The sequence below is a fragment of the Prunus persica genome, chromosome G4 (genome assembly GCF_000346465.2).
Source record: "Prunus persica cultivar Lovell chromosome G4, Prunus_persica_NCBIv2, whole genome shotgun sequence".
NCBI lineage: Eukaryota > Viridiplantae > Streptophyta > Magnoliopsida > Rosales > Rosaceae > Prunus > Prunus persica.
The window spans coordinates 16,219,732-16,239,649 of record NC_034012.1 but is presented as its reverse complement, the minus strand read 5'-3'; the positions used below and the strand labels follow the sequence as shown (position 1 = coordinate 16,239,649).

The 19,918-nt window shown below is 36.9% G+C and overlaps 3 protein-coding genes across 5 annotated transcripts; all 3 read right to left on the bottom strand.

The window, feature by feature from the left end:
- On the bottom strand, positions 55-2,953 carry LOC18780570 (DNA-directed RNA polymerase II subunit RPB7). Its single transcript, XM_007212088.2, has 6 exons — positions 2,626-2,953; positions 1,814-1,979; positions 1,642-1,692; positions 1,005-1,070; positions 844-912; positions 55-428 (listed from the first exon to the last, which is right to left on the bottom strand). Exons 1-6 carry the CDS (start codon positions 2,739-2,741, stop codon positions 366-368), a joined length of 531 nt encoding a protein of 176 aa, XP_007212150.1. The 5' UTR covers positions 2,742-2,953; the 3' UTR covers positions 55-365.
- LOC18781001 (E3 ubiquitin ligase BIG BROTHER) lies at positions 8,514-14,665 on the bottom strand. Its single transcript, XM_007213772.2, has 9 exons — positions 14,378-14,665; positions 13,372-13,458; positions 13,119-13,285; positions 12,513-12,756; positions 11,460-11,494; positions 11,036-11,080; positions 10,149-10,276; positions 8,957-9,065; positions 8,514-8,867 (listed from the first exon to the last, which is right to left on the bottom strand). Exons 3-9 carry the CDS (start codon positions 13,257-13,259, stop codon positions 8,811-8,813), a joined length of 759 nt encoding a protein of 252 aa, XP_007213834.1. The 5' UTR covers positions 13,260-13,285; positions 13,372-13,458; positions 14,378-14,665; the 3' UTR covers positions 8,514-8,810.
- Positions 16,005-19,903, bottom strand: LOC18778211 (pentatricopeptide repeat-containing protein At2g22410, mitochondrial). Of its 3 annotated transcripts, XM_020563003.1 has the most exons (4): positions 17,386-19,903; positions 16,971-17,190; positions 16,567-16,813; positions 16,005-16,456 (listed from the first exon to the last, which is right to left on the bottom strand). In XM_020563003.1, the coding sequence occupies exon 1, from the start codon at positions 19,655-19,657 to the stop codon at positions 17,576-17,578; it is 2,082 nt and encodes a 693-aa protein (XP_020418592.1). In that variant the 5' UTR covers positions 19,658-19,903; the 3' UTR covers positions 16,005-16,456; positions 16,567-16,813; positions 16,971-17,190; positions 17,386-17,575. The 3 variants fall into 3 exon arrangements, with proteins under 3 accessions (XP_020418592.1, XP_020418590.1, XP_020418591.1); XM_020563001.1 differs by having other exon boundaries at positions 16,006-16,813; XM_020563002.1 differs by having other exon boundaries at positions 16,007-16,813; positions 17,040-17,190.

The window sequence follows — 19,918 nt, the reverse complement described above, 5'->3', positions numbered from 1 at the left end:
ACATTTAACAAATAATCAAGATTTAACAAACACGAAGCCCACCAAGATTACACATTTAACAAATAAGTTGATAACTTATATCTTCCGTCATAGTTCATCCTTTAGAACACATATCAGACCAACAAAAAAAGAAACGTACAAATGAGATAAGAATGCTGTGAGGAGAAATAAGATGAAAATATAAGGACAGAATTATTATATTACACTCATGGAAATGTAGGATAGGATTACAAGCATGTGTAAAAGCTTCCCCAGTTAAAAACAAAAAAATCCACACTACTGAGCTATTCAACAGAACCACAAGGCAAACAGGCAAACAGGCAAACAGGCAAAAGCCCATCATGCGTGCAGAACTCCCAACTTCACTAAGCAGTCGCAGGATCGTTTATCACACCCAAGAAATCATCCTTTATTGTACCAATGCAGAACTGCAAAACAGAGGGAGAACTAGTATCAGAAGCAAACAAAATGAATCCAAATTGCCTTTTGTCAAAAACTGACTATGGCAAAAACTGGATTGCCTTTTGTACAAAAGAGCCTTTTGTCAGGCGGTTCTAAGAGACCAAGTGTGTCAAAAACTGACTATGGCAGCTAACCAGGATCAAACAAGTAAGAGATTCATGGAAATCCAGGATATGATCATCCCATCACTCCACCGTTCAGTTTGATTTAGTGTTGAAAATTCAAAACATGGCACTGATTAATCGAGGAACAATTAAAAGGACCATTCCTTGGATGACTTTACTCCCTTTTCCAAATCACATGGACAGCACAAGGAAAATGGAAACAACAAAGCCAAATTAAAGAATCACTAAGTGAAAAGAAAACAGAGTGACTGCATACAATTTCTGTAGCATCTACTCGGGTTCCAATTATCTTTAACCGAACTTCGCTATCTTTCTGAATCTTAACCTACAAAATAACAAAAGATCAATTTAACCGTATAAACTAAGCTAGAAAAGAAACAACTACTCTTTAGAGAATCAGATGAAACTGAAGCATACTGATCCATCTGATGTTGTATAATTTGGCATATCTCCAGATTGGAACTCCATATCATCCGGTATCAACTACAACACAAGATGAGGACGTTAACATATACTCCATATGTAAGATATAACCATTATGATATGATATTTGAATCCATGACTCAGAAGGTACAAGAGAGGAGCACTTCAAACTCCATAAACCAGTAACCTATAGTATAAGTTAAAGAAGTTGAAAAAGTATAACTCTCATTGAACTTCAACTTACATAGAAATTTTCTCATATATATGACTAGTAGACTACTTCTTATATACAATTAGGATATAACATTGACTATGTTAGCAAAAGACAAAATAATGACTATGTTAGCAAAAGACAAAATAATGACTGTTATAAAGAAAGATGCAACATTTACTAACCTAAAGGCCAAAAGTATATGATTCTTTAGAGGTGGCACTTTATTAAAAAAGTTGAGTAGAAATCTTTTGAAGGAAGGGGGGAAAAATAGAAGGCAAAGAGAAACACACACAATAGCAACAATGCAACCCGCCTTAGTCCTTGCCAAAGCTTATAACTTCATACAATACAAAATTTGCTGACAAGATATGGATAAAAGCTTCTCACTGCTCAGAATAAACAATGGCAGATACTTACATGGTTTGAAACAAAGATTTGAACAGGACCAGCCTCAGCAAAAAATCCCATCTATAAGAATTCAGATGCCATTACATATTTTCCGCATTTAGTATAAAGAATACAAGTGCTTGAAAAAACAAAGTAAGAATATTGATGCCATCACCTTGATAGGTAAAAGAGGAAAGCATACCTTGTTCACCATAGTAACAACAGCTTCTAAGATCTCTCCTTTGAATGGTCTAAAAACAACACACTGGTACTTCACAGGGAATGAGACAAACCCTGTCCCATCGCGAATCAGCCCCTTCCCAATGTTTTCTATGCCCGTAATTGCAACCACAAACCCATGTTGACCACTGCACAAAAGATGAAAATATACCAACTGCTTTATCCATCCCACCATGTAGCAAAAACAGCGAAGAACATTCACCATATACTTGGTTTTTCAAAGCTATAGCACTTGAAAGTTAAACTTGAGCAGGAGAACTTGGTGAAATTCAATTATAAAGTGACTAAAAATGGAATTGGACTAGTATTAATTATACAGAAGGAGCCATACTAATGCAAAATACATGCCGTACTGGAGCTTATATTGGCCAAGGTCCGAGCTTTCACAAAGACAAAACTGAACAAGAACCAGTGCTGAGTGTCCCCACTCAACAAACTCAATGTGATCTGGGATTTATCTATAAATTAATATCGGGTCAAACTTCAATGTATTTAACGTTACTGCGTCTACATAAGGACTGACAAGATTCAGTTTTTGGTTTGTTTTTGTTTACCCAAGTTTAGAGCATAATCGAACAGATAAGGGTTTCCGTTCCTAAATAAGCATGTAGCAAATAAAATGAAAAGAAGAAAGAGAATAGAAAGGTTTAAGCTTTCCTCGGATTTAAATGTCGCAGGGCTACAAGGCAACCAAAAAAAAAAGCAAAAGAAAATCGCAAGGGTTATGTTGTATTTAATAATAAGAAGAAGAAGAAGAGGAGGAGGAGGGGGAACCTGCAAGTGCCTTCAACATCTTTCATGAGCTTGGCCACGAGATTTTCACGGAGATTGCGGCCAAAGTGACGAGGATGAAGCTGCATGTTTCTTTCCAACACTATATGGAAGAACATCTTTTTTGACAGCGTCAGGGAGGCAGTGGCAATCGCCGACTGTTGCTCAGCTAAGAGAGAATGAGAGACAGAGAGAGAGAGAAAAAAAAAAAAAGAGGGACCGGCTGCAGGACAGATCGAGAGGGAGGGTGGGCTTTTTTGGACCAAAACCCACAGTGTAAACAAGAAGGCAGAAAATTTTCAACTATTGAATAAGAGTGAGAACCAGAGAACTTCGGAGGGAGAGAGACGGGGAGAAAAAGAGAGATGTGATTTGGGTGGGTTTAGGGGATTAGGTTAGGGTTGGGTTTTGGCATTTGGGCTGCTGCGAAATGGCCTGGTATAAACGTAATTGGGCTGCTGGCATATTAAATCTTTTTTATTTTCTATTTTTGTTAGAAATGTTATATAAATAGTAGTTTTTGATTTTTTTTTTAATGTAACTTTTATTCATTAAATCTTATTTCATCTTTTTAAAAAAATTTATGAACATTTTAAAGGAAATATTAGTATAGTAGATAGCACCATTACTTATAATTATATGCATGTTTAATTTATATAGGGAGAGATAGTTTCTGTTTGATATAATTAAATGTATGTTTAATCATGGTTTATGTAAATATAACTTGGGAAATCTTTTATGTTTTATGTATACATATACATTGTAACAAAAAATAAAGAAGATATATATGTACATCTAAAACCAAATGAAAGTATTTCACGTGGTATTAGCTAATGACAATTTAATGGAAAAATAATTTGTGGTATGTATATTTGTTCATTCTTAAAAAAAAAACCATGTTAGTCTTGTTCTAGACAAGCACACATATACTCCTATCATAATTCATAGGTAACAAGCACATATATGCATTTTTGTTATATAGTATAGTCAAAAATACATAATCTTAAAGTGATGTGTACTCTTACACATGTGCACATATATGTATATATTAAACCTTTAGCATATATAGGCATGTGTATAATTCTTATGTATACATGTATGTGTAAGCATGTTCATAGTTGCTGGGATTTCATTGTGCATATTTGCAACTTGCACAGAGGTGGAACTGGTGTGAAAATTGGAGTGTGGAAACACAACATTTTCATGTGTTGTTTTTTGGTTTGAAGAAGGAGCAAGGGATAAATTCATTTTTTCTCCATTCTTTCTTAAAGTTGAAAAATAAAAGAATTTTGAGAAGAAAAAAAAATGTGTCCGGTCGCAATTGAAATGTTAAAGAAAAAATAAAAGAAAGATAAATAAATAAATAAATAAGACATGGGAAATTCTACTTTTTTTTTTAAACAGCTTGTAGAAACATTATAAATATCAAATTGTGTAGCTTATAATCACAAAGTTGTGTAGCAAGATGGATAAGGTGTTAGAGAAGAATGAAAGTGGTAAGGGTACATGGGAAATTCTACTTTTTTTTAAACAGCTTGTAGAAACATTATAAATATTAAATTGTGTAGCTTATAATCACAAAGTTGTGTAGCAAGATGGATAAGGTGTTAGAGAAGAATGAAAGTGGTAAGGGTTCAAAACTCATTGTGTGCGTGTTGGAGTGTTAATTTTTTTTCATTTTTTAGCGGGTTGACAGGTATTACATGGGTTGACACGACTCGCGACACGACCCGTTTAATAAACGGGTTAAACATGTATTTTAGCGGGTTGGCTGGTTGACCCAAAATCCACTCATTTATAAACGGGTCAATGGCGGGTTGACCCGAAAATGACCCATTTTTTAATCGTGCGGGTTCGTGTCGTATTTTTTTCGTGCGAGTTTCGAGTCGTGTAACGGGTAATATCGGAAATTGCCACCCCTAAGTAATTACAACCCGGTTGTAGCATAAAGAGAATGCCAAAAGTATATCGTTTGATCGATCGGACGTCTCTTAAGGAAACCCCGCACAGACACCCTCTTATAACTTACCCCGCATTATAGCCTGGCCTTTTGATTTTAAGGTTTTTTCTAATTTCCTAGTTTCACATTGGGAACAACCATAATTTTATAAAATGCTGAGAAAATGAATGTGTATGGTTTCCGAAGTATTTGATTATGAATATTATATAGATGTTTTTTACTTCAAAATAGTTTCAATCCTCATGATTTTAGTAAACGCAGCAAAAATTAGGAACAATCCCCTCTAGCTTAGTAAATATGTCATAAATTGATTAAAACAGAGAGGGGTTATATTTTCTCTAGAAAAAAGGGAAGGGATATTATTTTGCTTCAATTAAAATTGGAAAAAAGAAAGCTAGCTAGCAAAGGCATGAAATTGAAAAGCAGCATATGGGGTGAGAGGTCGGCCCAACAAAAGGCAAAAAGAAACAAGGAAAGACCAGTTTGAGGCAAGAGATGGCCCATAAAAAGTCCAAATGTCTACTCTCTCTCTCTCTCTCTCTCTCTCTCTCTCTCTCTCTCTAAACAATGAGAGGCCTCCAAGTCATTCATTCTATGAATCTATGAATCTATCTATATAGTTTGCATATCAGTGTCTACATTTCCCTGTCTAGTGTTTGCTTATTGGAGTGGTGTCTTAGTCTTAGCATACTCTTATAGACCCAATCCAAATGACAAATCCCAAACTCTGAAAGCAAAACCTCCAAATCCATAACTCATTTTCCTCCTCTTCCTCAATTCTCAAAGGAAACATGGTCGAAAAACTTGAGCCGGTCAATGGCACAGCCACTACTAAGACTGGCCCATCTCTGTCCTCGGCCACCTCCATGTCAGGGCTGAAACCAAATCTCCTCAACAACCTCTCGTTCAAAACCCTAAAACTCAAAACCAAGCAGTATGAGCTCCTGATCCGAGTCTCCATCTTCTGCTTAGTCTACATCCTCGCCTTCATTACGCGCCTCTTGAGCGTCCTTCGCTACGAGTCCATGATCCATGAGTTTGATCCCTATTTTAATTACCGCACTACCTTCTACTTGACTGAGAAGGGCTTCTACGACTTCTGGAACTGGTTCGACTCCGAGAGCTGGTACCCTCTCAGCCGGATCATCGGCGGCATCCTCTACCCCGGCCTCATGGTCACCACCGCCCTCATCTACTGAACTCTCCGATTCCTCAGCTTCGCCATTCACATTCGCGAGGTCTGCGTTTTAACGGCCAAAAGTATATGATTCTTTAGAGGTGGCACTTTATTAAAAAAGTTGAGTAGAAATGGTTCTTTTGAAGGATGTGGGAAAAATAGAAGGCAAAGAGAAACACACACAGTAGCAACAATGCAACCCACCTTAGTCCTTGCCAAAGCTTATGACTTCATACAAGACAAAATTTTCTAACAAGATATGGATAAAAGCTTATCACTGCTCATAAGAGCGAGCCCAGCGCAGGACCCAAACCGGGTGAAAGGGCCCCTAGGTGAGCCCGAAGTCGCTCCAGCGCGAGGAAGACAGCCCGGGCAGCAGCTGGGTCCCACGAGCCCGGGCAGGCCCAAGGGCAACTTCAGCCTGGGCTTGAGCCCGAGTTGGATGACGTAATGCTGACGTCAGCGCGCGGAGTTTAAATTTTTTTTACCGTTGGCGGGTGTAGCGCTGACAGCAACCAATGGTAAAAAGCCACGTGTCGCGCCAGGGACGCTCCGATGGATTTTTTTCCAGAAATCCGACGGTCCTCGTTTTTTTTGCTAAAAAAATTGCAAAAAAAATTTGAAAAATTCTGAAATTTTTTTAAAAAAATACCAAAAAATTCTGTATTTTTTCCCTATAAATACCTAACCATTTTATTTACTTTCCACACAAAATCTTCATACAATTATTTTGATAATTTTTTTTAAATATCTGAAAATCTTATCTGACATGGGACACGTGGTACAATTTTAGAAGGTGAAAATGTTATATGAAATCTGAGATTATAATTTTTTTTAATGAATATCCGAAAATTTTATCTGGAATAAGACACGTGGCAATCGAGATTCTCATCCGAAAATCTTTTCTAAAAACAATGGACACGTGACAACCAAAAATATTATCCAAAAATTTAATTACAAAAGATTATCAAAATTAATGGTTTAAAGTATTAAAAAAATAGGAAATAAAGTACAATGAATAGTATTTGCCCTAGACTTAGCCCTCATGGGTGGAACCATAAATGGCAAGGCTGCCACTATTCATGTGAATAGTGACAACCCTTGCTTGCCCTTACCTTAGACTTTGCCCTTATGGGTGGAGTTGCTCTAATAAACAAGGGTAGATACTTACATGGTTTGAAACAAAGATTTGAACAGGACCAGCCTCAGCAAAAAAACCCATCTATGAGAATTCAGATGCCATTACATATTTTCCAGTTAGCATAAAGAACACAAGTGCTTGAAAAAACAAAGAATATTGATGCCATCACCTTGATAGGTAAAAGAGGAAAGCATACCTTGTTCACCATAGTAACAACAACTTCTAAGATCTCTCCTTTGAATGGTCTAAAAACAACACACTGGTACTTCACAGGGAATGTGACAAACCCTGTCCCATCGCGAATTAGCCCCTTCCCAATGTTTTCTATGCCCGTAATTGCAACCACAAACCCATGTTGACCACTGCACAAAAGATGAAATTATACCAACTGCTTTATCCATCCCACCATGTAGCAAAAACAACGAAGAACATTTACCATATACTTGGTTTTTCAAAGCTAAAGCACTTGAAAGTTAAACTTGAGCAGGAGAACTTGGTGAAATTCAATTATAAAGTGACTAAAAATGAAATTGAACTAGTATTAATTATACAGAAGGAGCCATATTAATGTCCATTTGCAATAAATATAGTTCCACCAAAATTCAAAGCTGAGTCAATAAGGGACTATGGGCTTCATGGGTTCGTCCATGCAACAAGGCCTAGTGCCCAAGACATAGAGTCCTGGGCAATTCCCATTACATAGAGTCCTGGGCTATTCCCATTACAATATATTAGGCTGTCAAGTGCAAGTTCTAAGCCCAATGAACTTGTCCATTGAAAATTCAATAGGCGAAGTGGTGCAAAGTCTCAAATTCACAAATTATGAATTAATGAGCTTAAATCCAAAAATGTGTATTAGTTTCCAAATTGTCAAGTGAAAGCCCAGGTGGTACAAAACCACATCAAAAGCCCCATTAAGAAATGTGGAAATCAATCACTGTGGCAAAGAAGCTATTCAGAAAGGAGTGCCAAGTGACTCAATCATGTTGTGATGGTGACTCCAATCCAAATAAATAATTGGTCATGCACATCAAGCTCACTCTCAAAAGATACTAAAGGAGCATCAATATGGATTAACGAGTTTGTCAACCACAATAGCCCATTAATCTTAAATCCTCCAAATCATGCATGGATACAAATGCATGTGTTCATGATTAAATTAAATCTCTCAAACACAAATTCTAAATTAGTGGGTCATATTTACCCATTAATTTCAAAACTTGGAACTACATCGGTTTGATCCCATCAAGAGTATGTAGGCGACATCTCAATAGACGCAATCGCAATCAAATTTTTGATCCCATCATGTGATTAAGAGACATGATTTGTAATTGCAATCAAAATAATAAAACTCCATTATTTAAATAGTGGTGATGAAATTATGTTAGGAGGTTTACATTTTTCTTCAACAGACCCGAAAAGTTTATTTTGTTTAGTTATGTATAAACCGATGTTCATAGAAAAATTCAGGAGTAGTAAAGTCGGTTCTTTTTTTTGGCAGGTGTTTGACGCAAATGATTGCGAGTTTGATATGATTATAGCCAAAGAGTGTTATTTTCAATGTTTATATTTTGCACTTATTATCCATGTTGACTTGTGAATCGTGATAGGGACGATCCTGGAATTTAGGAGCCTTTTGTGAAAACAAAAAAATAGGGCCCTATATGATATAACAAACAAAGCATAATAATCCTAAGACAACAACACCATGTACCTCACAAATCCACGACACATCATCTACTTATCTGAATTCTTCACTTCGTAATATTTTCATTTTTCTTATAACAGCTAACACAATGCTTCTACAAATAACGTGGAAAAATGAAGCAAACATCTCTGTATAACCGCCACGTTTGAAGAAGAAAAATCATCGACTCTGAAGGCTCTCGTCTTTTTTAAGCTCATCAGGATTATTTCTCGCACTTTGACGCATCAGCAAACACCTCAGTGTAACATATTGGGCAAGCCTGAAAAATCAAATACTATCAGCTAAACTTAATCCAACAGATTCAAAACACCAACATATTCATATCGTAAAAAAACCAGAACAGCTTACCTTGTTGATGCTAAGCCATCTGGTCCCACAACCAGCATGATAGAGGTGTTTGCACGGTAGAGTAATCCGTCGGTCCCCTCGTTTATATTCCATCTGGCAAATCACACATCTACGTCCAACAAGGGAATACAAGTTAATGACGGAAAAAAAAAAAATTAGTGTTTTGTTACAAAAGAGCGCAAAGTGGGAGGGGGAATTTGAACTCTGTCCTTGGTTGTGGAGATAAATACTCAGTACCATTGGAAGGCACCATGTAGTAGGCACAGACAGATCCCGAAAACTTCTAATATGGGGTGGGAGCTAATTATATAAATCACTTACCAAGATGAAGCCCTAACCATTAAAAACTTTAGCAAAACTAAATCCAATCCGATACTTATACCGGTCTCTTTGTAGATTTTTCAATCCAAACCAATCTAATCCCATCTAAGGTTGGATGGATGATAAGCTTCTTGACATATATATTTAATTTTTCATCAGATGCAGATATGAGTTCTATGAGACATAAAATTTAAGTGACAAGAAAAGTGCAATATAACTACACATTATAATTTAGTCTTGCAGCATAAGGCCCAAAGACTTTGTTAGTGACTAGTAGCCAGTACCTTAAATCATAGGTGGATACAGGATTATTACAAACTTTCTCACCTATACACCGAACAGTATCTATCCCAGTGAATGACCATGTTGGACATATATTTCTATCGAACATGTTGGACATATATTTCTATCACAGACAGCAAACGACATAATTGTCCTAGACAGTGAGCCACTGAAGCATGATGCAGCAGAAAATCAAGTCGTTACTTTTATGCTTGACAGTGAGCTACCTTGCTTATAATGCCCTATTTGCTACATTTATGTCATCATTCTATCATAGAAACATTTTGATCAAACAGCCTTGTGCAAAAGGGTACCTTCATTCTCCGATAAATTAGTGTTCTATATCTCTCCAGAATCCCATACTAATGAAATCAAGAAAAACCAATTTTCTTTTCTTTCTGTTTTCAGATAAATTGAAATAAAAAAAAGTAGAACAAGGGAAAATGTTATTCTTGCAAACATTAGTAAATATTAAACTGTCTGGTGCTATAATAAACCTTAAGCAATTCCATAAAGTAGGACTTTAGATTTCCAATTTTGATTTGAGGGGCTGTTGTGGGGGAGAGAGAGAGAGAGAGAGAGAGAGTACCTCTCATCTCGTGATTTCTTTCTCGAGAAAAAGCTGCATTTGTACTTCGAGATTGGAAGCAAAGAAAGCTGATCTTGAGAAAGACCTCGACTTTGAGTTCCAACTGCCTCACCTAACTCAAGTAATTCCTGAACATGAAAAACATTGTCAGTAATATTTATTCAAAATATATGTAAAAACGCAAAAATATAAGGAACCAAATAAATGTTTTTAACAAGTACTAGATGTTTCCATACGACACAAGGTGTTAAAGACATACAACAGCTTAAACTAGAGAACATGGTTATGTTTCAGAGATTCACTCACTAACAATTATGGAGTCAGATCCCCGCCAAGAATACAACTCTATGGCCAGAACCAAAAATCATATCCATCAGTAAAAGCTGATGAGGCTGATGAGACTAGCTAGGAATATAATATTCTACACTATTATGCAAGGAATGTAGCATTTCAGGGAAACAAAAAAATATAAAATTAAAAAAAAAATCCACTTAAACTAATGGCAACAAAGTATGAATTCAAGGTATGCCCAGTGCCCAGTAACAGGCAGAAATTGTGCAGTTGAGAGATAAAAAAGAAAAGAACCAAAGTCTAACAAATTTGCAAGAATCATGTCATTGAAAACGAACTGAAATTACAAAAAGAGTCATGAAATGAACTTTTTAGAGCACAAGTAACCTTCCTACCAATGAAGTAAATCTACACCATCAAGAAAAAAAATTCAGTATGAACTGCTAAAATATCCTTTTTGTTAGCATAACATCCTAATGAATACATAATCTAGAGAAAAATCAAAACTTTTCAATAGATAAGACAGATTACTTAATGATAATAGAAATGTATTATCCAAATTCTGAGGAGGAGAAAGTATAAAACTAGTTGCAAACCTCGTAAGTCATGCTATCAGGATCAATGTTGTCTTGCCAAATAACCTGCAAGTAAGAAAATGCTTCAACTTTCAATATATTCAAATCATTATATTTCTCACACAAAGAGTTTGAATGTCATAATTATCTACAGAAAAAATTCCAGGTACAAAATCTATGGTTAGGATATTTTAGGAAGAAAAATTATAAATGGAAATCAGGAAAAGGCCTGCCTAGGCTGTGATGACTTAATCATCTAAAGCTTCCATTCATGTTAAGGCAATCAATTCTACTCAGCCCCAAATATAGGTGCCTGTGTGCACATGTAGTGCATACATGCAAACGTGAACAGAAGCCTAATTGTATAGTATATCTAGATAGAGATATTTTAACACTTAAAAACATTCAACTTGTTCTGCACCGAAATCATGGAGAAGCTAAATACCTGATAATCCTGGGAATTTTGATTTCTCCGTGGGCCTGAAATGTAAAATATGATACTTCAATTGTTGGAAAAATAGGCAAAGATCAAGTGCAAAGTAAATGAGTGGGAACAGAATTAACACCAAACGACATTAGGAGCAAAAAAGGATCGAAATAGAGGAGAAAACAGAATTAACATCACTTTTAGTCAAACTCAGAAGAAACATGCAAGTACACAGTCCTTCAAAGATTTTAAGTTTACAATACACTGTCACAAGGTTATATCAGTGGAGTTTAATATATACAGTCCATGTTACCTATAAGGGCTCATTTAGCCGGCCATATATTTTGAAGTTGTACTTTTAGGTTTCATCACACAATGGTTTTAAATTTTTAATTAACAGGGTGAACCATGGTGGCCACATGGAGAGATCAAGTAGCTCTAAACAGCAGAAAGTTTGAATTCAAAAGAATATGAAATGAAAAAGAGCAAGTACAACAGTATAAAAGCTTTTGTATAAGTAAAATGTATTATTAGAAAACTCCAAGAGGAAACAAACCAAGGACGAGTAAACATTATAACAGTGGGTCCTATCATTAAAATTCAGAAAAGGTGGTTGCCAAAAACCTACGTCCATGAATTTGATGCCTACCCATGTATGAAGTAATAATCCTTGGAACTGGAATGAAACCATTATGCAAAATAACAAACTTTTTAACAATCAAACACCTAATCATTAACTTCTTCTTTTCAAGAGGAAAAATATATGTCAACTAACTGTATAAGTCACCACTAGGCCTCTATATCATCTATGTTACTGGTCCCTGCAGGCCCTATAATGTTTTAATCCATCCATAAAGAGAAGAACAACTAGAGAATGCTCTAAGACTATCTTACCTTTGGAAACTTCATCGCCAATGAACATAATAGTCACTAATTCATTGTTTTATTCTCTAAATAACATTTTTCCAGTCTTCAGGGCCTCTAATATAGGACCCAGAAAAGAGAAAACCAGAGCATAATCATGATACCTATCGCCACCCAAAAAAGAAAAGAAAAACACTTAGAACTTACATTCTATGGGGTTGTCGCGCGTAGAAGTGTTTGCATTTCCTTCCCATTCTGAATTCACTGCCACATTTTGTTCATTAGTCGTTGTTGAAGAGCTCTGCAAAAGCCTTCTTTGTTCACCACCTCTTGGGTCAGGATCATTCAACTCATAAGCATGACCAAAACCAAGATCATAATATGAAGTATTCCCAGGTTCAGATAACCCAAACTTGTAATAATTTGTATTCATTGTTGGGTAAGCACTCTCCTACACACATAAGAAGGAAAAACCTTATTGTACATGGAACAAGATGTAAAAATCTGCAGTGATTTCCACTGCAAGCAAGAAATTGAAAGAAATGTACACTGATAGATACAATACAGACAAACAATCCAAGGTTCAAATATTTGCATTATCGATAGTAGAAAATTAAACAAGAACTCATTACGTATGAGTGATCCTACATTTTGGAAACAGGATAAAAGACAAGGAATAATACTATTGATTCATACTACACATTAGTATATTTTGAGCCTGGTTTCCATTTAATGCATGTAAAGACTCATTAAATGAATCAGCATCTATGGAAAGTTGAAAGAAACCTTTATGCTGATATTTAGTGAAAGTACCTGAGCATGTGAATCGCCTGAAAAAATAAAGTTCACATGTTCATAGGTAAGACCTTCAAAATACTCCATAAAGCTACCCGCCGTGCTATAAGGACAGCCGGTGTAGGTGTAATGAACTTCCATGTGCGGGTTCCAACTCATTTTCAGCTACAAGACAGACGAGCAATCTAAAGGGCACAAAGACAAGAAATGAGTATTTACAGGGTGAAGAGACCATAAGGTCAACAAACAAAACTAATTGGCAGATGCAAACCTGATCCTTCGACAAATTCTAGCACCCAATATCATATAACAAAACTCAGGCCAAAAAGTGCAATCACTTTTGCACATCTAGAAATTCCTGCAAATCAAAACCAAGGATCAAAATTTCATCTTAGAGAAAATTCAAGAACTCACCAACAATCAAATTCATACACAGAGAAAATAAATCATGAGTTTTAGGATGGAAGATGGACGAAAAAAGGAAATCAAAATGCTTCCAGATTCATATAGTTTCCCATAATTTCATAATTCAGCTGGCATTGGTAGATCTAAGCAGTTTTCTAAAATTATTCATCTCCATTTCTTCTATTTAAGGGGAGGATCAATTTCAATTAGTTATTAAAGGAAACTCATTTCCAAATTTTCTTATATTTATTCAGGAAGCCTCCACAATGAATTTCGCCTAAAATTTTCTTTCTGATCAACTCTCTAATGGAATAGTTTCCGTTCAACCAAACACAAAAGGAGAAAAAAATTCAAATTAAAAAAAAAAACTGATAATAAGAAAACGAATCGCTGTTGAAACCACAGCATCATTATCACCACAATTAAACTTAAAATGCAGATTCCAGCCAGATTGTTTTAGTTTTTGGATTAGCTGGAGAGAAAATATAATGGTCTGAACTAGAAAGAAATTCATCACTAGGAAATAGAAACAACTATAGAAAGAAAATCATTAATCATTTGATCCAAAACAAAACAAAAATTCCTCTCATTTCGTTTCGTTTCCTTTCCTTTCCTTTCAACTTTCTCCGCAACCAAACGCAAACAGAGTCCGCCAAATCTACCTAATTATACGGCATTGATCTCGAAGCGCTCTCTAATAACACCAAATCAACCAAACAAAATAGAAAAAGAAACTCCACAAGCAGAGAAAATACGACGGAAAATGAGAGAGAAAGTCTGAACGGATCAGAGCAAGTAAAACAAAGATATATAATCAGAAGATGAAGAAGATTGATTCCATAAGGATGAAAGTGAGGGATCAAAGAACCGACATTGCTGGCTTTTCTCCTCAGAAGCGCTTCTTCCGCTTCTGTTTGAAGAAAAGGGCTTATCTTCTTCGGTCTCTGCCTCTCTCTCTCTCTCTCTCTTCTTCGTCTCTCTCTCTCTCTGTTGTATTAGTATGTAATTGGAGAGAGAGAATCCCGAGTGTCTGCAATGGCTTTATGCAGTGGTTTCAGTGACACGCGAAGTCCGTTTGATGAGGAGATTGGGATCCCCTGTCACGCGTCCTATGCTAAAGAATCATCGCATATCTCTGCCTTTACCCGTTGCCTTTTCATCATAGCTATTAGCTACTAGGACAAATATTTGTATGTCACAACAATATACCATCCATCTCAATTATTATCCGATGTGACAAATTTTACACTATATACTATAATATTAATAGATATACATGTGTTGTCTTACGGCTATATTAGAACAAGATAATGGTAACACAAATTCACTGAAAAATGTATTGTTCATCAATCGATTCAATTCAAGAAGCGGATCAATCGAGAGTTCAAGCGAGCGGAAATGAAGATGTTGCAATTTCAGTCCTTGAAATTACAAGACGTTACAATGTATATTTCTCCACTCATAGAATATGTGACTAGAGATCATGTGAATTTGGGAATGTATAATCATATCTACATTTTGCATTGATGTAAACTTATTTTTCCCTCGAGTAGCATTATGTAAATTTGAATTTGTATATTTTGAGCTTAGCTAAATTGGGAATGTGTATATATATATATATGGGTTTAGCCAAATTGGCTAGAATGGATGTGTTTCCAACTATGTACCCGAGTTCAAATTCCTTTTTCCTTAATTTAAATTAATTTAAAGCAAAATACCGTTTGTACAAAATACCGTTTATCCTCCATATTCTTAATTTTTCATCTTTAAAATGGGGGAAATAAGAGATGCAATAATTTCTCAAGAGTCATGCGCTGTAGAATGCGCTAGCTGAATCATTTGATTACCGGCTTGGGGTCCACAGCCATCGGAACAATGATCTAAATACTAAGATTTGTGGTTGGGGGGTTGCAGTGAGTGGTTGGCTTGCATATGGAAAAAGGGCAATCGCATGAATTTGGTTGAAAATAGATCACCAAAACCATCTGACTTCCGCCCCCAAAAAGGAAATTGGTGTCAGTTAAGGTTCGTTAGGACTCTCAACTCAACTTGCAAGCTATTTTTGCTTTAGAAGAAAAAGGTGCTCTAAACTAAACTAAAACAATAGGGAAATGACATATTGGAATTTAGCTAAGTTGGTTAGAGCAGATATGTTCCTCACCTTATACCTGAATTCAAGCCTCTTTCCGTAATTTAAATTAGATTCAAGTAGAATAGCGTTAGAAAAACAAAAGGGAAATGAGAATAACTTATCCGTGTTTCTTTCTTCTCTATGACTTCATTAATAATGATGTGGAGTTTTGTTGGTGGGGGTGGTTCCCTTTTAACACATGACATGATTGGAACAAATAAACTATATAACCCCGGGCATGCAAAAGTTTGTGATGAATGCCGATCCCACTTCTAGTTGGTACAATCTTCTCTCTTTTTTGTCTGTGGGTGGCTGCGGTTCAATTAAAATCAATTTTATTTTCTACCGTCTCCAAATTTCAATGGAACGGACCAAAATGAACATCGACGGCTTCACGCTTTAGGGTATGGATTAATAGTTACGGATTTTTCTATGTTATGTAAACGCAATTGTATCTGTTAAATCGATAATTCACTTTTTAGAATATTGAATTAATCGAAATTTGTTGAATTGTGTTATTGTGTTTGCATTAAGCACCAGGTATAATTACTGCATTTAAGTGATGCTAAGCCAAGGGATCACTAGTGATGGGAATCAAACCCCATCATAGCCATTGGAGGACCCAAAATAACCAATGAAAATGAAGTTGTGATGCTATCAACATTATTGCTACTTGCCCCAAATGTGGGAAACAATGAAAGGGAAGGGAAAAAAAAAGGTATTCTCTCTCTCTCTCTCTCTCTCTCTCTCTCCCCCCAAAAGTTTTTGATAGGCGACTTGAGCTTTTGGTGTGCCATGGGTGAGGACAAGAGCAGGTTGTCTGACCAAAATGGCAAAGGCTGTCAGGCATGTGAAGGAGAGAGGGAAAGCTCTAGGTGAATAAGAGCAGAGCAGACATGAAATGAGTGATGAGGAGGATGGAATAAAAACCTGGCGTGCAAGGGAAGTGAAGCACAAATCATAAATATTCTCTGCTCTTTTTGTCTGCCGACGTGTCGCTTGCAATCAAAAATAAGCTGGCTGCGTTTTGTCCCAATTGCTACCTGGGGTGGGGCCCCATTAATACGACTTTGCTTTCTTCTTTCTCATTGCAACTCCACAAGCCACATGCATTTTTAGAGATGCTCTTTTTGACGCAAATCTAACCAAACACTTAACTACAGATTCATTTCAAGCCCTGAAAAGAACACAAGAACTTATTCTTACAATCAGAGAAAGGAACCATTTTGCACACAGCATTGCTATCAGAAAATCAAAGGTGAAGCTGCCAAAGATTGTGTGAGTGAGAGAGATAATGGACCAACAGAAGAAGGGAAGCAATTGAAGAAACTAACAATGGATCAGGGGCAGCTCTGTATGCCTTTCCTGTCTAAACTCTGCTACCCTTAATTATATTCAGTTACCTCGTGCAGAAAATCTCTAATAAAGAGCAGATCACGAAAAGCACATCGAGAATTTCCAACACCTTGGCATAGGATGGAACTGAGATGTACTTTGGCTAGCAACCTTGATAACATTTTGGTGCTCCTTAAGAACAGTTTCCTTGTAAGAACCCTGGCGTTAGTGCAACAAGTATTGTCAGTCAGTAAGACAAACACAGAAACAAATTCATTCAGGAAACTTGTCATATTATTTTTTTTGCAAAAACTGTGTCGACCCGGAAGGAAGGGTGGACAAATTTGAAGAATCATACAAATTAGAAAGCAAAAGGAGAAAAAGAAACAAAAAGGCAGCTTTAAGAATTCATACCAAAGTAGAGGCACCAAGGATAAACAATTAATAGAGAAGTTCTTCAGTTGTTGCAATCATATTACTGTCCAAGTTTTGTTTTAGATACTCTTCGAAGCAAATTACAGTCTGAAAATGCACTCGTTGCACATTGTCTGACAGTTTGAAATGGAGGCCTTCTCATCTGCACTCTTCTCCCTCACCTGCTGACTCAAACTTGTTGCCTAAAATTCAGCACCAAGGTGGAATTTTCCCAAAATGCAGGAACTTCTGATATGCTGCCAACAAGCTCCATTTGTCTTGTTAACTCAACCAAACAATCATATATCTGTTTTGACTGAGGGTGCGATTTGTCTCTAACAATAAACTCATGTACAGCGCCATTCACCTCAATTGAGCTACAACCAGGAGTCTTCTCAACTCCTCTCTCCTTCATCATAGTTTGTGCCTTCTCTGCCTCCTCCCACATATGTGATTCCCTATACATTTTTGCAAGCAAAACGTAAATTCCACTATCATGAGGGTCCAGCTCAAGAAGCTTGGAAGCGGCTCTTTCTCCTATCAAAACATTTTTATGAATATAACAAGCAAAGAATAATGCACCCCACACCACAGCATCTGCCTTGATTGGCATGCTATGGATAAGCTCTTCTGCTTCTTGCAAAAGACCAGCCCTGCCTAGAAGGTCCACCATGGAAGAGTAATGTTTAAGTTCAGGGCAAATATTGAATTTAGAGGTCATTAAGGAAAAGTACTTACGACCATCTTCAACCAAACCTCCATGACAACAAGCTGATAAGACCCCAAGAAAAGTGATCTCATCTGGCACCAATCCTGTATTTATCATTTCCGCAAAGTAAGATATGGCAACATGTGCATGTCCATTAAGGGCTAACCCACAAATAATAGCTGTCCAAGTGAAAGAGTTTCTTCCTGGCATGTCCCAGAAGACCTTGAGAGCCTTTGTGATATTCCCACATTTAGCATACATGTCGACAAGAGCAGTCCCCACAGCAACATTTATAGAAAGACCTTGTTTTTCAATATAATGGTGAATCCATATCCCAACATCAAGTGCTCCAAGTTGTGAGCATGCACATAAGCAGCCAACCATGGTTATTTCATCAGGATTTATATTACTAGCTTGCATTTCATGAAACAGAGCCAAAGCCTCCTTGCTATGCTTGGCTTGCACATAGCCACCAATCATTGCATTCCATGGCACAACATTCTTCTCTGGAATCTCATACAATAGCCTGTGAGCAATTTCCAGAAACCCATATTTGGCATATCCCACTATCATTGTAGTCCATGAGACAATGGTTTTCTTTGACATGTTGTCAAATAATGCTTGAGCGGCCTCAAGATTCTCACACTTCATATACATGTCCATAAGCGAATTAGCAAGAGGAACTGTCAAACTTAGTCCATTCTCTTCAATCAACCGATGAAATTTTCTCCCAAGTCTCAAATCCTCTAGTTGGGCACACGAAGAAACCACTCCAATCATTGTAACTTCATCCGGCTTAAATCCCTTCAACTCCATTTCCTGATAAATCCTTAACGCCTCACACGCCAACCCACTTCGGACATAACCATTAATCAAAGAATTCCAAGAAACCAAATCTCTCACACAACCTTCATCAAACACCTTACGTGCGGCGTGTAATTCTCTGCATGAAACAAGCATATGAATCACAGCATTGTGAACAAACATATCCGAATATAAACCCAATCGCATTACATGCCCAAGAACCTCGCGACCCGTAAAATTCAACGTTAAATTAGCACAAACTTTCAACAATAACGGGTAAGTATAATTATCCGGTCTCGACCCACCATTTCTCAACATTTTCTTATACAACACAACTGCTTCTCTCGGATTCTCGCTCTCCGAATACCCTCTAATTACCACATTCCAAGAAAACACATTTGGGTTCTGCGTATTGTACAAAATCTTGTTACAATAGTCAAGATTTCGCGACTCTGAAAGCGCACAAAAGGCGATTAGGCGACTCGAAGCAAACCCATCTGAGATTAGCCCCGTGAGGATCATTTGGGATTGGATCTGCTTCAGCTGGGACATGGATTTGCATGTTTCTAATAGGGAGAGAAGTGGGTTTGCTTGAACTGATTTGTGGGTTGTGTTCCAATTGATGGGCTTGTGTTTGTGGGGTGAGAGAGAGCGGGTGTGGAATAGAGAAAGGAGAGGGTCTGAGACTGGCTTTGGAACGAAACGTTGAGGTCTGACTCTGAGGGTGGACATGGAGATAGAGAGGAGGATGATGAGCATTAGGTTTGAGTATCGGCATTGGTGTTTGATACTGGCGCGAAATGCCGTTGGTCAAACACTCAAAAACTTCTTCATTTGCAAAAACGAAAAAAAAAAAAAGGCAAAACTTGAAGAAGAAAAGGAGAAATTATAGTGAAAACTTATGTACCCTACAGCATGTTGTTGACTGGGACTGAATTGAATTATGAAGTAGAATTGGATCGTATTTGGTTACAATGAATTGGAGATGATAACATGAATTCAATAATGTGCTTGGTACTA